The sequence below is a fragment of the Suncus etruscus genome, chromosome 3 (assembly GCF_024139225.1).
Source record: "Suncus etruscus isolate mSunEtr1 chromosome 3, mSunEtr1.pri.cur, whole genome shotgun sequence".
Lineage (NCBI taxonomy): Eukaryota > Metazoa > Chordata > Mammalia > Eulipotyphla > Soricidae > Suncus > Suncus etruscus.
In genome coordinates, this window is record NC_064850.1 from 117,969,928 (window position 1) to 117,986,663 (window position 16,736).

The following is a 16,736-nucleotide window of genomic DNA, read 5'->3' on the forward strand; positions in this document are numbered from 1 at the left end:
ATCGACTTAAAATGTCAAGCTATGTCCAATCCCAGCTAAAACTGAGATCAAGACAGCAACTGGGACTTCAACAAGAAGTTGAAGTTGCTTCCACAGAAGTGTCTATTCCAGATGGTACCAAGACCAAGTCGTATGTCCATTGGTGAAAAAAAAATGATCACACTTGAACACAAAATCCAAAGTCAACAACAACAGAAATGATACCCAATCTACAAGCTGTACATGGGGTGGGGGGGAACGACACACAGATGTACTAGCATTACAGAGGGTAGAAGAGGAGGAAGAGGGATGCATGCTGGGAACAGGAGTGGAAGGAGGACAACACTGGTGGTGGGAATGCCCCTCATTCATTGCTACTATGTGCCTTAAATATTACTGTGAAAGATTTGTAATTCACTTTGCACACAATAAAAAAAAAATGTCTACTCCAACCTGTAAGAACACAAGGTAGAGCTGACTATGGGATGAACAAGAGTTTTTACAAAGCAGTTAGTCCTCACATCTGGCATAGGTCTACACTGAGTATTGGTTTTCACTTCTTTACAGGAGGGCCAGGGTGATAGTCTTGCGGAGAAGTCAGTTGTCTTGCATGTGCCAGGTTCGATCCCAGATACCCCATAGGAACCCGAGTCCTGCAGTAGTGATCCCTGGGAGTAGAACCAGGAATAAGCCCTGAGGAAGTACAGCTGGGTGTGCCCTGTGTCTCCCCCCAGACAGAGCAAACTTATAGAATATTAATATGCACTATGAACTTGGTGCAAAAATGGTGGGTCAGTATATGTTCATTAACTTCTTTTAGTTTTTGTTTGTTTTGTTTCTGGATCATACCTGGTGGTGCTCAGGCAGTACTCATGGCTCTGCGCTCAGGAATCACTCCTGGCAGTGCTCAAAGAACCATATGGGATGCTAGGGATCGAATCTGGGTTGACTGCTGCAAGGCAAATGCCCTCCCCACAGTACTCTAACTCTAGCTTCCGTTCATTAACTTCTTCACAAGTGTGCTCAGCAACTTCAAAGGCATCTGTGAGCAAGGAGGTGGTATCTTAAATAATTTGCTTGTTCCTGCCTAGACCTAGTAAAATAGGACATGTAGTAGATGCTTCATGAACATTTGCTTTTAACCATCAATTCTTACAAAGATCCAAAATAAGACTAAACAATGAAATATTCTGGGCATAATTTCTGCAATAGTAAAATGGTGATTCAATGGCACAATGAAAAGGAAAATGTACTTAAAATTAAAACTACTACATGGCTGAAGGCCTTTCCAATGCTGCTATAGGGCTAGGTCTGTCACTCAGGGACAGAGCACATGCCTTGCATCTTGGACTTTACTCCCAGGCACAATAATGCATGCATGCATGCATGCATGCATGAATAAATGAATGAGTGAATGAATGAATGGACAGCTGATATGGCAAAAGAACTGTGAAGGTTCTAACTAGATTCTAACTAAGTTCTAGCTAAATTTGAATATTAGTAGCAAAGGTAATAAACTTCCAAGTGTATAATTTGAAATACTCACAGCAAAACAAGCAAAATCAAGTTAGAATTTGATAAAAATGGATTTAGAGAGAAATAAATTTTCTGCTCTTACAGGTAAAATCCCATTATAACAAATACCAAGAGATCCATCTTTGGAAGGTTTGTGAGCCATTTCTATTATCTCCCAGAAAGGCTCATGTAATTTGTCTCATGGATTTTAGTAAGCATGATATAAAAATTTTAAGCACTTTCATGATGTATACCCAGAAAGTAGATGAATATATATATATACATACAACTACATATGTGTATCATATGCATATATAAAAAAACTAGCCACAAAATAGGGCTTAAAAACAGCCTTGTGGGGTCGGAGCGGTGGTGCAAGCGGTACGGCGTCTGCCTTGCCCGTGATAGCCTGGGACGAACTGCAGTTTGATCTCCTGGCATCCCATAAGGTCCCCCAAGCTAGGAGCGATTTCTGAGGACATAGCCAGGAGTAACCCCTGAGCATCACCGGGGGTGGCCCAAAAATATAAACAAACAGAAAAACAAAACAAAACAAAAATCCAGCCTTGGAGCCGGAGAGATAGCGTGGAGGTAAGGCATTTGCCTTGCATGAAGAAGGTCAGTGGTTCGAATCCCAGCATTCCATATGGTCTCCCGATCCTGCCAGAATTTCTGAGCGTAGAGCCAGGAGTAACCCCTGAACGCTGCCGGGTGTGACACCCCCCCAAAAGAAAACAAAATAAAACAGCCTTGTTTGAAACATTATCTCTCATTTCTATGCAATTCATCCCACTGCTATGCTGCAAATTAAGTAAATAAATATTCAAGGACCATGAATAATCACAGCACTGCCAATGGATAAGACAGACTTGATCATTGTTTGTTGACTTTTTTTTTTTTGGCCACACCCAGTGGTACCCAGGTGTTACTCCTGGCTCTGCACTCAGAAATTATTCCTGGCAGGCTCAGGGGGACCATACGGGATGCTGGGGATTGAACCTTCCAGGTTGGCTATATGCAAGGCAAATGTTCTACCCACTGTACTATTTCTCCAGACCCCTGGCTCTTTTTTCTAATAGTAAAACTCCACACACACACACACACACACCCCACCCCAGCATTCTCACTGTCAACCCAAGTCCTCTAACTCTTCAATATAAAATCATTGGAATGATCAGATAAAATTACACTTGAGGGAAAGACAGCAGAGTGGGAACTTTGGGAATGTCCAGTATTTGTAAGAGGCTTTCTGATACCACTAGCTAAACAAAAAAATCCATCCTTTCTTTTTTTCTTCCATATAAAAATTAGTAGAACTAAGTCTTGTTGTTGGTTCTAACTCAGGCTGAGTAATAAACACCCAAGTTTTCTAGGTTTTAGCAATGTGCCAGATCTAACCAACCCTCTACCATAAATGGTCCGGCTGTCTCCTAGGGCACTTGCTACGTTGGGATTTTACCTGCAGGATTAATTTCTCACACAGATCCAAAGCAACCACAACACACTCACTGCAGTAGACTCGCTCTGCTCTCAAAGTCCTCCAGGAGCAGGTAGTCATCTCCATCTTCAGAAACAAAAGAGGACCCTTGGCTGGTTTACAATCACATAAGAAACGGAGCACAGTCACACCATTGACAAAGCAGGCAAAGTGCTTCAGCAAGTCCTACTGTGGGTCTGTAACAGAGACTAGGGCACAGGAGGTGCAGCTCCAAAAGAGCCTGGGGATGGGGGGAATGGTATTTGGACCCAGAAAGCAGCATTTGTGTTGCTTCCAGAAATGTGCAGACACCTTTCAAAGTGGCCCAGAAACCTGGGACACCAGCCTGACAGCTGCCTAGAGACCTGGCTTGTTTGCCACCTTCCTAGAACAAGGTGAGAAAGACCAAAGGGGAAGAGGCTTAAGTGCATGCCCCGCTTACCTGGTGGGTTCAGGCTTCTTGCTCTGACAGTTGATAAGCAGGAGGTAGTCTTGAGGGTCTTCCTGGAGCCCCAGCGCATCCAGGTCCAGGCGTGGCGGGGAGCTGATGAGCTGGTAGGGGGGTGGCAGAGCGGTGCAGGGGACATCCTCCTGCAGGGACAGCGGCGCAGTGCTGACAGCTAGTGGCAAATCAGCTGCTGCTTGCAAGGTGCCTCCTGGTGGCTTCACAGGATCTGCAGGATCAAAGAGGACGGACCAGTAAGTGGCCCGAGTACAGGGTCCATCATGCAATACGCCAGACAAACCTTTTCTCTCCAGCTGTTTTTCGCCATGGGGTCAGTGCTAGAGGGTGGAGAGGCGAAGGCATGTAGGGCTGGGGCTCAAACTGGGGTCACCCTTGTGCCAGGCAAATGCATTCATCCCCAGACTAGCTCCTAGCCCCTATGTGGGTGCCTTCTCTGTAGGAAATAATAAACTTTTAGAAATAAAAAAACTAGCATCTCTCTCACATGCTTAAAAACTGCCATGGACCGTCTGGTTTTGAGGCAAATGCTCAGAAACTGTGCCCCACCCTATCCTCACCCCCATCTCAGAGGATGGTCAGCTTCCTTCCAGGGCCCAAGAATGGGGGACAAGCCCCTCTTCATGTCAGTGGCACTCGCTGTGGGCAGGAGACTCAGTTGGGCAGACCCGGGGACAGCAAACCCGTTCTGGCCTACACTGGGTTTTCCTTTGCACTGTTCTTTCTATCTCACAGCAGCCTTGGAGATGTCTGGAAATTCCAGGACTGGTAAAAATCAGTTTAGGCCCCCGCACAAAGTCGTCTTTCCTTTAGCTCAGAGACTCACTTGCCTTTGGTGGGGAACTATGCCATTTTTGTGAGAAAAGGGCAAAGCCATCATGGCTGAGCAGGGGCATGAAGTCTGCACGGTACACATGAGGCTCATCGGGAGAAAGAATACCAGGCACGAAGGCCCTGAGTCTTGTCCTCAGCACTCAGAGAGACAGAGAGAAGGGTGAGAAGGCAACACATGGAAATCTAGAAGCAAAACTACCCAAATCAGGCTGAAGAGATAGGAGAATGGAGAGGGTGCTTGCCTTGCACACAGCCTACCCAGGTTTGATCCCCGACATCCTACAGGCTCCTCCTGACCACCACCAGGCATGGCTTAAATAAAAACAGACAAAAAACCCAACTACCAGAATCACCAAGACAAACAAGTACAATTTCAAGGGCCTCAAAGAAAATTTCTGGTCATCTAGACAGACAAGGCTATAAACAACCCATAATAGTGTGTCCCAGAGAGAGCTCAGAGAGGCCAGACTACATGCCTGGCACACACAGATGGGGTCTGGGTTCCATCCCCACCACAGATGCACAAAAAGTAAAAATTCCCTTATCTTAGCCAACAAATCTGTTTATAATAGAAAAGGCGACTGAAAACAGTCTTTCCCATAAAACAAAGCCTAGAGGGCACTAGAGAGCAGGAAAGGAGTCAGATTCTATTGGCAGGTTCACATAACCTGTGCTTTGAACACAACAGTCTACACAGCAGTCAGCTCTGCCTTCTCCCTCTCTCCCTAGAGAACACATGACTATTACCAAAGGCCATGTTCCTGGGTCCCCCACAAAGCAACAGTAAGGACTGAATGCACCACATGTCACTGTTCTTTATCACTGCTCAACTCATCTCCAGCAGCATGAACCCAAGGGGAAAATCCTCATGGCAGCCTGGAAGAGATGAAAGGAAGATCTGTACCCCCGCACCTGCAAGAGACCTTGGCTTGTGTGAGCAAGTTGGTCTCTGCTTCTCTGAAAATAGCATCCTATGGTTGACAAGATGTTCCTGAAGTTCAGAAACTTCCTGCAGTGGCCGAATGGAAACTCACCTTCTAGGGCAAAGGTGGGGTAATGGGATGGGGGTGTGTGTATGGGAGTTGGGCTGGGGCAGGACGCACTCAGTAGGTTCTGGGAAAAGGCACCGGCTCCATGAATGCCATTTAGTGTCTGCTTCTTAGTTTCTGAGTTTTGTGTTGGTTGTGGCTTTTTGACCACACATGGTGGTACTCAGGAGCACTCCTGACTTGGAGCTCAGAATCACTTCTGACAGTGCTCAGGGACCATATGTGATGCCAGAGATTGAATCTAAGTCAGTCATGTGCAAAGCAAGCATCCAACCTGCTGTGTTATTTTTTTTTGTTTTGGCGAAAAAAATTCTGGTTGGAGATTAGTACATGGGGAATGGTAGTTGCTTTGCATGTGGCGCATTCTGGTTCAACCCCTGGTATCACAGAGGGTCCCAATTCTGCAGTAGTGACCCCAGAGCACAGATTCAGGAGTAAAACATGAGCACTGTCAGGTGTGGATCAAAAACCCAAAGTCAATATATGAATAAGAAGTAAAATAAATGAAAAAAAATCTTGCTCTTAATATGAAAATAGTCACTTCAAAGCACATAAGAGAATAAACATCTTCAGAACACACACATTCCTGTTCCCTTTGAGGACCTCCCTTGAGGTCACTCTGTTAACCCGAATCTCCCACCCACACTCATACTGATCCCAGCTCCACTGCTGCCCACTGAGCTGGCCGTGATCACGCAGCATCTTCAAGAATGGAACAGCTTCTGCAAATGGGCACTCACCACCCGCCTCCCTGAGCTGGCCACGCTGCCCTGTGCCATCCTGTGTCCAGAACAGATCCGCTGCTCTGGCCAACTATCATGACATCCAGGTTTCCAGCAGCAAACAACAGTTTGGAATTTGCTTCTATATAAAATTACTTCCTGCCTCTTAGTTCACGAGGCCTGGAGAGAATAATTAGGCTCCATTAAAGGTCTAATAAGGTGCTAAAGCAAAGTCTTAATTGAATTTTGCTTAAAGGCTAATAAGCAGTGCTCAGAAAGCCTTCAAGGAGTGAGAGGAGCCTACCGGGTGAGAACCACAAATAACCCGAGGCCCTGCACTGCTGGGCTGTTTTCTTTCTACCAGGTAAAAGGGACTTTTCCTAGGCTATTTTAGGGATTGGAGAATAGGTGTATTATTGTCACAGCACTGCCAGCTGATACTCCGATAGTAAAAGAGGAAAAAAAAAAAAAAAGGAAAGAAAACTTCCTGGGGAAGAGGATGTTCACTCTCCCACTGAGCAGCAGACAAAAGGTTGGTGTTCCAGTACAGCTAAGGCAGAGACTAGAAGGCACTGACCAACTCATGTCTGTCCGTCTGTGAGTTAGCGACTCTGGTCTGGCTGACACAGAAGGAAGAAATTTCTGAGTAGGAAAGTGGCTGTGCAGGAAGGGATCGAGTAGCTGCGACCAGTGTCTGCTCACTTCCCTGCCCAACCCCAGGGGAGCACAATGCACAGAGAGAAGTAGGGTCACAACCCTCCCCCCCCCAAGCTTCCCCACTTCCTATCTCTGAGCCACCATCATGGCTATTTCTGCAAATATGAGGGGGGGGCACAGTCTGCAAAAATGGTACAGGGTCAGGCACATGCCTTGACTGCACCTGACCGGAGCACAGAGCTGGTAGTGTTCTGTGAGCATTGTCAGCTAGGACACTCTTCTCCCGTCACACACACAAGGTGGAAAGATTTGCACACTTGGATGCAAGTGCATGCCACTGGATGTGTGTGCGTGCACACGTGCACAAGGATCAAACTTATATGTAAACTCACGCAGGATTAGTGATCGCAAATGTGTGCGCTCATGAATGTGTGCATGTCAGTGTGTGTGATTATATGTTTGTGTGAGCAAACATGTAAGTGTATGTAAGTATGTCCCAATCAGTGTGCGTAAATAAATGTGTCTGTATATGTCTATGTTCGAGTATGCGTGCCTATCTGTGAGAGAGTCTGTGTATATGTTTGAGTGAGTGCATGCGTCTGTGTGTATATTTAAGTGTGTTTCTATGTGCATGCACACACAAACTCCTTCCTACCCAGATTCTGGGTCCCACAATCTGACCAGGCCCCTTTGCCCTGCTGCCCTCTGCAGCTCCACGGCCGCATCCTTGCTTACAGAGCTGACTGGCGTGAACAGCTTCTACCTCCAAGTAGAAATAAAAATAAACGTGCAGGTTTCCAAGAAAAACAAAAGAAATTAGCTTCTACTCGTCAACCCTGCTAAATAAAAGCATTCATAGAACCACACAAGGCGCTGAGCTGGAACTGAAAAACAGATCCTGCCTGCCAAGGCTCCGGGCATCCCACCATAGCAGACACCTGGGCTGGCGGAAATCACATGGTCATGATATTCTGAGAAGTTCCTGGAATCAAAACATGGGGCAGGTTTTTCCCCTTTCCTTTGTTTCCAGGAGAAAATTCGTTATTCTCCGAGGGACTGGGGCGGGTTATTTTCTCCGGCTGGTGATCCAAACAGAGTGCTGGTTCTTCCCACGTCTAGGCTGAGAGAGTCTAGCGAAAACCCGTTTCAGTTTATTTGTTTTAATCCAAGAATTGGAGCCTATTCAGCTATCGGAAATGGGGAGCAGCAGGCCCTGAGGATTGATGGGTAAAAACAAACACACCTATTATATTATAGAGCTTCTGGCAGGGAGAGCTATTGGGAAGCAGGAGAATCTAAAGCAGGAGTAAAGGGTCAACGGAAGAGTAAAGGCACTTTACTACCTTGTAGTCAGTGTGATTACAAAGAATAACAACAGTGTAAGTCTGATACATGTCTTTAAAAAAAAAAGTGGAATTGGGTGACCTGAGGAAAAGTACAATTTGTGTGGGGTACACTTGCCTTGCATGAAGCTAACCTGGTTAGACTTCCATATGTCTCTGGGGCCAGAGTACAGTGGCCTTGCAAACAGTTGACTTAAATTCAATTCCTGATATTTTATATGATTCCCCGAGGACACCCCAAAACAAAAATAAAAACACCCCAAATATTTATATATGTGTCTACAGTCAAATCTTAAACAATGGTTAGGAAGAGTTTAAATCTGCACTTCTCAAGACTTTGTATAAGCAAATTGTGTGTGAGTATATGTGTGTATCTGTGTATGAAAGTCTATGTGTGGAGCCGGAGAGATAGCATGGAAGTAAGGTGTTTGCCTTTCATGCAGAAGGTCAGTGGTTTGAACCCCGGCATCCCACATGGTCCCTGGAGCCTGTCAGGAGCGATTTCTGAGCATAGAGCCAGGAGTAACCCCTGAGCGCGCTGCCGGATGTGACCCAGAAAACAAAAACAAAAAAAAAGAAAGTCTATGTGTGTATGTGAGTTTGTGTGAGGTGTGTGTGTGTGTGTGTGTGTGTGTGTGTGTGTGTGTGTGTGTGCCTTGCATTTATCAGCAGCTGTAAAGAATTTCTCTGGGAATGAGTGCTCACTGAGTCCTCTGTGGGTCACATCTGCTTTATCTCCCACTGGTCACCAACACACAAGGCTTCAGGAAAGGCTCCAGCTGGTTAGTTGCCTTCTCTGTAACTTGCACCCCTCTTGGGCTCAGGGCACTTCCGCATCCTTCATAGCAGGATGGGAAGGGTCCCTCAGACCCCACTGGGTCAATCCCAGGCTGGAAGGTTCTTTCTCTGGAGCTGCAGGAAGTACTGCACTAGAGCTGATCCCAAATTCACATCATCCAAAACTCACCACTGGCTGTTATCTAACACCCACAAAAGGCTGCTATCTGGAAATACAAACTTAAAATTACCCCAAACAGAATCCTGGCTATGGTACATCCAAATTCTGACTACCTTTATTACTTTTTCTTGGCTCTGCAGACCTAAATGTGTCCTGCAATCCCCTGAGCACTAACCAGAAGAGGTGCAGAAAGGAGATCGGGGGAGAGGATGGCAGGGAGTCTGGAGAAACAAGTGTTGAGGCTTGCATGCAAAAGTGTGGTTTTGAGTTCAAATCTCCAGTGTCCCACATGAGCCAATCCTGCCCCAAGGCTCTGTCTGACCCGCATGTACTCTGTGATGGGCTCCTTGCTCCATGACTCACAGTCCCATGAACCAGTGAGCAGGGTGATGAATAAGCTGAGTTAATACCATGGCAGGAAAGTGAGACACCCTCCCCAATCAGCATGTGAGCACCAGGGCCTGATGTGTGATCCCATAATCCATCCTGGGGCATCAGAATAATGGCAGCAATGAAAGGAGGGAGAGGGCTGGGTAGCAGGAAAGGCTGAAGAAGCCCTGAGAACCTCCCCTTGCAAGATTCTTCTTGCGATCTCTCCTCTCTCAGCCCTTCCTAGGACAAAGCTCCCAGATGCCAGCATCCTGCATCCATTCTGCTCAGATCGAGTGGGACTCTGGAGCACCTCCGCCGAGCCTGGCAAACCTTCCTCTCCACAGTCTCCACCATCCTCACCATCTCCATCCTCTTTACAGGCATCCATGGGTACCTTGCTGCTTCTTACCTCCTATTCTCCAGTATGGTTAAGAAAAGCAATAACACCATCCAGAGAAAGGATTAAGCTGGGCCACATGAAAATATTTTTTAAAAAATTATGGAAAAATGGAAATAATAAAAGGTGGCGCCCGAGCAATAGAACAGTGGGGAGGGGCAGCTGATCCAAGTTTGATTCACAGTACCCCATATGGTCCCCTGAGCCATCTTGGAGTGAGCCCTGATTACAGAGCCAGTACTAAGTCCTGAGCACAGTCAAATGTGCCCCATCCCCCCAATAAAGGGTCCAATGTCAGTCATATTAGAGGCTCAAATTTTCTTTCTTCCTTCAATAGTGAAATGCAACTAATGTTCACTTATCACTGCTTTCAAATCATTATTATGAAATGTCAGGTTAGAGAGAGGATGGGGATAAAATTGTTTGGTCCCCAATACACACAGCTTTGACCAACTGGTTCTACTAGCAACACTATATATATATGTATGTATATGTATATATACATGTATACACACACACATGCGTGCACGCGTACTGTCAGGGGTCACTTCTGAGTACAGAGAAATTCAGGAGAAATTTCTGAGCACAGCCAGGTGTGGTCCCTAAACTCAATACCCCATAAATCCTACCCAACAAATGCACCACAATAATAAAGTCACTCTTTCTAAAATACATTTAAAAAGAGTGTTCCTGCAGGATTAGAGTTGTATTCTTTCCACAAATAAGGCTCACATTTTAAAACAACACTAAGCCCATCCCAGAACCGAAATAGCCACAAACTGTATGGCAGGATCTAAACTGGCAGCGTCCAAACCACCAACACGGGGCTCACCTTCCTCTGTAGGGTTAAACCCACAGATGTCGCAGATACAACGGACCCACTTATTCATCTCCTCCTCGCTGTCCGCTACCAAGTAGAAAATGCGGTCGATAGTGTTGATGTCAAAGATGTAGCTGTTTTCAAACTCTTTCTTGTTGAAAGTCAACCCCGCATCCACTTGCTGGCACAGATTCAGATCAATGATCCGGATGGGCTTCTTGGCGTGATCATTCTTGTAGTACTCGAGGACGTCAGGATCTCCTGTCAGACGGCCGCTGCGCAACACGAACCACCTCCTCTTCCATGCCTAGGAATGAGCAGAAATGCCCCATTGGGTATTAGTCAGATAGACGAAGCACCAGGAGATGCGTTTCCATCCCGTGTGTTGCAAACGCAATGCTGGTGCTTTCTCTTTCCTTAGAATAGTTTGCCACAGTGAAAAGTTTTTATTGTTTTTGTTTTGGGGTCACACCCGGTGGCTTGGGGGACCATATAGGTGCTGGAACTGAACCCAGGTTCATCTGGGGTCGATCGCATGAAAGGCAGACGCCCTACTGCTTTGCTATCACTCTAGCCCCAAAAGCTTTTTTTATTTTTAAGGCTTTATAGACGCTTCAATTAGCTAAATAATAGTGTGAGTGTATATTTTCCACGAGTGCTTCTGTAGGAAGTTGCTGATTGCTTTCAGAGGGAATTACACTGATAAATCCTCCTCGGGCCCACAAACTAGGGAAGCCTGATGGCTTGGTGCTTCAGCAGCTGGCTCCAGGTCGAACCAGGAGCTTGAACATGCAAAGCTTGGGCCCTGCCACTGAGAAACTCCATGGCTCCAGGTATTGAGTGAACATGTTTCCAAGACATGGTGCTGGGCAGATAAGAAAGTAGTTGGGTGGGCCGGAGAGATAGCACATCAGTAGGGTATTTTGCCTTGCACATAAGAGGGTGGTTCGAATCCCGGCATCCCATATGATTCCCTGAGCCTGCCAGGAGCAATTTCTGAGCACAGAGCCAGGAGTAAACCCTGAGTGCTGCCGGGTGTGACACACACACACACACACACACACACACACACACACACACACACACACACACACACACACAAAACAAAACAAAACAAAAAAAAAGAAAATAGTTGGGCTATTGCCTTACGTCATATAAAAATGATCCAAATGCATCTAAGACCTATTTTTTTTTTTAGCATTTTAATTTTGAGCATTTTTACTGAGGTCCCAGGATTTACAATACTGTTCCTTATACTCTTCACACATGATGCTTCCGCCCATCTCCAGGAAGCTGCATCTTTCCACCAGTATCTCAAAGACCCCCAACCTCTGCCACATAGGAGCTCGAGATCTTTAGCTCCAAAGGCAGCATCTCACTTTGACATGAGAGCAGAATGTCTTAGCGCAGTGGTTGGCTTTTGGGCCACACCAGCATTGCTCAGGGTTACTCCTGGCTGTCTGCTCAGAAATAGCTCCTGGCAGGCACGGGGGACCATATGGGACACTGGGATTCAAACCAACCACCTTTGGTCCTGGATCGGCTGCTTGCAAGGCAAACACCGCTGTGCTATCTCTCCGGGCCACTCTTTATACTTTTAATTTGGCTCTTCTGTGTGCTGGGCGGCCACTCCAGGAGTCAGGACTCCCGCTCCTAGCCTCTGTCAGTGCACGCCCTGTCTGCAGCCCCTGAGCCTGCCAGGAGCGATTTTTGAGCATAGAACCAGGAGTAACCCCTAAGCACTGCCAAAAAAACAAACAAACAAACAAACAAAAAACAAAACAAAACAAAAAAATGTGGCTCTCAAAATAAATTTCAATCGTGGTTTTGGCTAGATTTGGCTCAGTTGAAAAAAAAAGGTTGCTGACCACTGTCTTAGAGGAAAAAACGGTGAAACTTCTGGACATTGGATTTAGTAGAGCTCTTGAAGATGATAACAAAGGAACACAGGAGATACCAGGAAAAAAAACAAACAAGTAAAATTTAGGACTATATTGAATGAAAATTGGGCCCAAACCAAAGGAAACTATCAACAGAGTGAAAAGGCAACTCACAGATTGGCAGATTATTGGGACCACCATATTGTCTGATAAAGACGTAAATGTCTGGGATAGGTTTAAAAACTCTTATAATCCAATTACACCAATAAAATCACCCTGTCAAAATTGGGCAAAAGATGTGAAAGGTCTCCCCAAAGCAGATGCACAAACAGCCTTTTGGCATAAAAAAAGACACATAATGTCAAAATCAATAAATACCATTCAAGAAACACACACATCAAAACCATGATTGACCACTACACACAAAGTATAGCAGCCTTGGGGATTCATCAAGTAACCATAAGAATGTGGAGAAATTGGGATCCTGAATCCGATGAGAATGTAAAATCCTCCAGTGAGGCATGGAAAGGAAGTACAGGAGGGAAATTACTTTGTAGTTGCAAAACCACAGCCCTGGTCCAAATTCCTAGTATTAGGAACAGTTCCCTGAGCTCTGCCAGGGATCACATCTGAGCACAAAGCCAAGAATAGGCAAAATGCCCCAATACAAGCATTTCCCCCAATCCTGTTTCCACAACTTCGTTAACATGAGCACAGTGGGGCTGGAAAACATGCTCTGCATGTAGATGTCTTCGTGTGATCTCGACTCCCACAGGATCCCTGACAAATGCTTGCAGCCCTCAAAGAAATCTCTCTCTCTCCTGCCCCGCCTCAATAAACATGCTCACTTGTTTTGATAAAATTTGGTATGTGTAACATAGAAAGCACTGCAATGCCACTAAGAACTGCTTCATTTTTATCCTAAAAGATAATGTGAGCTGGTGTGTGTGTGTGTGTGTGTGTGTGTGTGTGTGTGTGTGTGTGTGTGTGTGTGTGTGTGTGTGTGTGACAGGAAGTCATGACAATGGTCTGATCACAGAACCAGGAGTAACTGAGCACTGCTGGGTGTGGCTCCTAAAACCAAATAAATAATTCTCAGACTTTTGTTCAAAGACAGAGTATATGAAAGTAAAGCCAGCGAGAGAATGAACCAAACCCCAAGGACCCAGAGTGCCCTAAACCAGCTCACGTGGTTCCTGACATGTCTATGGTGCTGGTGTCACAATTTGTGTCCATGAAGCTACATGAGTGTGAGCCACTGGTGGTCCATGCCCTCATCTCTGTGATAATAATTTGGACAACTAAACCAATAAAGCAATTTACTTGGGCAATAACTTGAGGTTGAAAAATCTAATGATGGGGCCAGAGAGATAGCACAGCAGGTAAGTGCCTGCTTAACCATGGCAGACTTGGGTATGATCCTTGGCACCACGTGAGCACCTCCAGGAAGGAGCCCTGAGCACAGAGCCAGGAGGAAGCCCTAGGCCCTGCTAGGTTGACTCCAAAACAAAAGAAAGTAACAACAAATTTAATTTTCTTTCAACTAAGTCTGTCCCAGAAAATTTAGGGTCATTCAAGCAGCCCCGTGAGCTTACTAAGTGGTAAACTGTTGATTAAAACTTAAATACTAAGCTTGACCCGTGTGAGAATAAATAGAGGTAACTCATGATTACAACTCTTGAGGAATTTCTTAATATTCTGAAGACAATATTTAGTGTATTGGTCAGGGAAGCAATAGCTCAGGGGAGAGGTAGGAACCCCAGGATCAAACCTCCAGCACTAAAGTCCCCGAGCACAATGGGGTGTGAAGCCCACCCCCCCAATGTTTATCACAGACAAAAAAAATCAGAGAATATGGCAACTCTAGCCAAATATAATAATGAATATATATATATAATAATGAATAGGCCTTTCTTTATGAATACTTAGCAAACCTAACAAGATCACTGAGAGAACAAAAACCTCAAAGGCCTAACCATATTACACAGTTCTCTAATACCACTGAGATTTGGGGCCATGGGGAGACAGGATAGCAGCCAGGGCGCCTGTCTTGCATGCAGCTGACTTGGGTTCCAGCACTACTAGTAATGATCTCTGAGCCAGGAGTAAACCCTGACTACAGCCAAAAAATGAGCTTTTAAATGAACTTCTTGAGGCTGGAGAGCTGTAGAAAGTAGTGTACAGTGCTTGCCTGTATGGACCAGATATCCACCAGATATCATCTCCTGAATCCTGCCAGGAGTGATCCCTGAGAACAGAGCCAGGAGTAACTGAGCACTGCTGGTGTGGCCCTTAAAACCAAATAAATAATTAACTTCTCAGAGTTTTGTTCAAAGACAGAGTATATGAAGGTGAAGGCAGTGTGGGGCTATATAGGTGCTTTAGTTAATACTGAATAGCTGGACATCAGAGTTTAGAACTAGCTTTTGGGGGCCGGAGAGATAGCACAGCGGTGTTTGGCTTGTAAGCAGCCAACCCAGGACCCAAGGTGGTTGGTTCGAATCCCGGTGTCCCATATGGTCCCCCATGCCTGCCAGGAGCTATTTCTGAGCAGATAGCCAGGAGTAACCCCTGAGCACTGCTGGGTGTGGCTCAACACCCACCCCCCAAACTAACTAGCTTTTGTTTTTTGTTTTTTGTTTTGTTTTTTATGGTTTTTGGGTCACACCCGGCAGTGCTCAGGGGTTATTCCTGGTTCCAGGTTCAGAAATTGCTCCTGGCAGGCATGGGAGACCATATGGGACGCTGGGATTCGAACCGATGACCTCTTGCATGAAAGGCAAACGCCTTACCTCCATGCTATCTCTCCAGCCCCACAAACTAGCTTTTGGATTACAGAAATACTGTTATCCAGTAAAGAAGAATCTATTCTCTCTCTCTCTCTCTCTCTCTCTCTCTCTCTCTCTCTCTCTCTCTCTCTCTCTCTCATTAGTTCATTTTTTGGGGCCACATCTGGCAATGCTCAGGTGTTACTCCTACCTCTACTCTCAGGAATCATTGCTGGCAGTGCTCAAGGGACCATATGAGATGTGGGGATTGAACCAGAGTTAGCCGCATGCAAGGCAAACACCCTATCCACCTTACTATCTCTTCAGCCCTCTATTCTAAGTATCATCTTAGTAAAATGATGCCTTTGCAGTTCCTTCCCTTTAAGACATAAGCTAAAAACAGCCAAGAAGTCAAGTGAATCGAAAAAGCCTATCGGGTCATTCATCTTAAGTCATCAAGGAATCGTGTCTTCTAATAAGTGATTTCTACAGATTGCAAAATACTTTATCTTTAAATACAGAAATGACTCTTTAAAACATTAATGCTTCGCGCTGGAGTCTTTCTCAAATGCCTCATTTCATAATTCATCGCATGTAATTCATCCATTCCCTAGTGAAACCAACCGAGCATTTAGGGTGTAGCTCACCAGACAGCACTTTGAGAGGCCATGGGGCAGATCAAGATGGGGCGGGGCAGGGCGGATCCACTGGGCCTGGACAGTGTTGTGGACGGGGGTGGACAATTCTGTGGGTGAGAGGGCACTGCTTTGCACGCTGACCTAGACTTTCTTCCACATCTTACCTGGGGCTACTTCTTCCTTCTAGAATCTGGTTCACAGGAAGCCCAACTATTTCTGTGGCTGCCACTCTGTTAGCACCTGCTGTTCTAAAGCCCAATATGCTCTCCCTACTCCCATCCCTTCTTTCTTTCTTTTGGAGGGGTCACAAACGGGCTGCCAGCATCACTTAGGTACATGTGGGACACAGGGCTGTGAAGTTGAGTCCAGATCCCTTAGCCACAGTGCTCTTTCCGGGCCTTATCTGCTCCCCTTGTGTCTGGCACTATGTCCTTCAGACTTTTCCTCAAGCCAACTACCCTCCCACCGAGTCTGAGGGTTTTCAGGCTGCAACAGGGCAGCCCTACAGCATTTTACTTAGGTGCCAAGGTCAGCTGCCTTACAAATCACCACTCAGGTTGGGATTTCGTAGTTTTGCAACTCCATTTTTCCTCTGAAATGTCTACACTCTGGAGAATTTGGGGGTCGGGGTGAGTTGTGCTGACTGTTCTGGGGAGGGGGCAAGTGGACACCAGGAATTGAATCAAGGCTTTGCAAACAGCAAACCTGTCAATTGCCTGAGCTGCCTTTCTGGAGCACTTTGTGTCGTTACTTCTTACTGAGCCTCCTCAGCCCAGTGCAGAGTCTGAGAAGCCTCTGGCATTGCCACCAGCTTTTCTCTCACTATGTGAACTCACTCACTTCGCCCAATCTGGGGCCTGGCAG

At 45.9% G+C, this 16,736-nt stretch overlaps 1 protein-coding gene across 1 annotated transcript in view; it reads right to left on the minus strand.

The window, feature by feature from the left end:
- GAB1 (GRB2 associated binding protein 1) overlaps positions 1-16,736 on the minus strand; it is a 118,201-nt gene that overhangs the window by 24,071 nt on the left and 77,394 nt on the right. The window contains exons 2-3 of the mRNA XM_049770872.1: positions 10,599-10,893; positions 3,414-3,645 (exon numbers count right to left, since the gene is read on the minus strand). Of these exons, the coding sequence (XP_049626829.1) occupies positions 3,414-3,645; positions 10,599-10,893 (527 nt within the window). The remainder of the gene's footprint in view (positions 1-3,413; positions 3,646-10,598; positions 10,894-16,736) is intronic.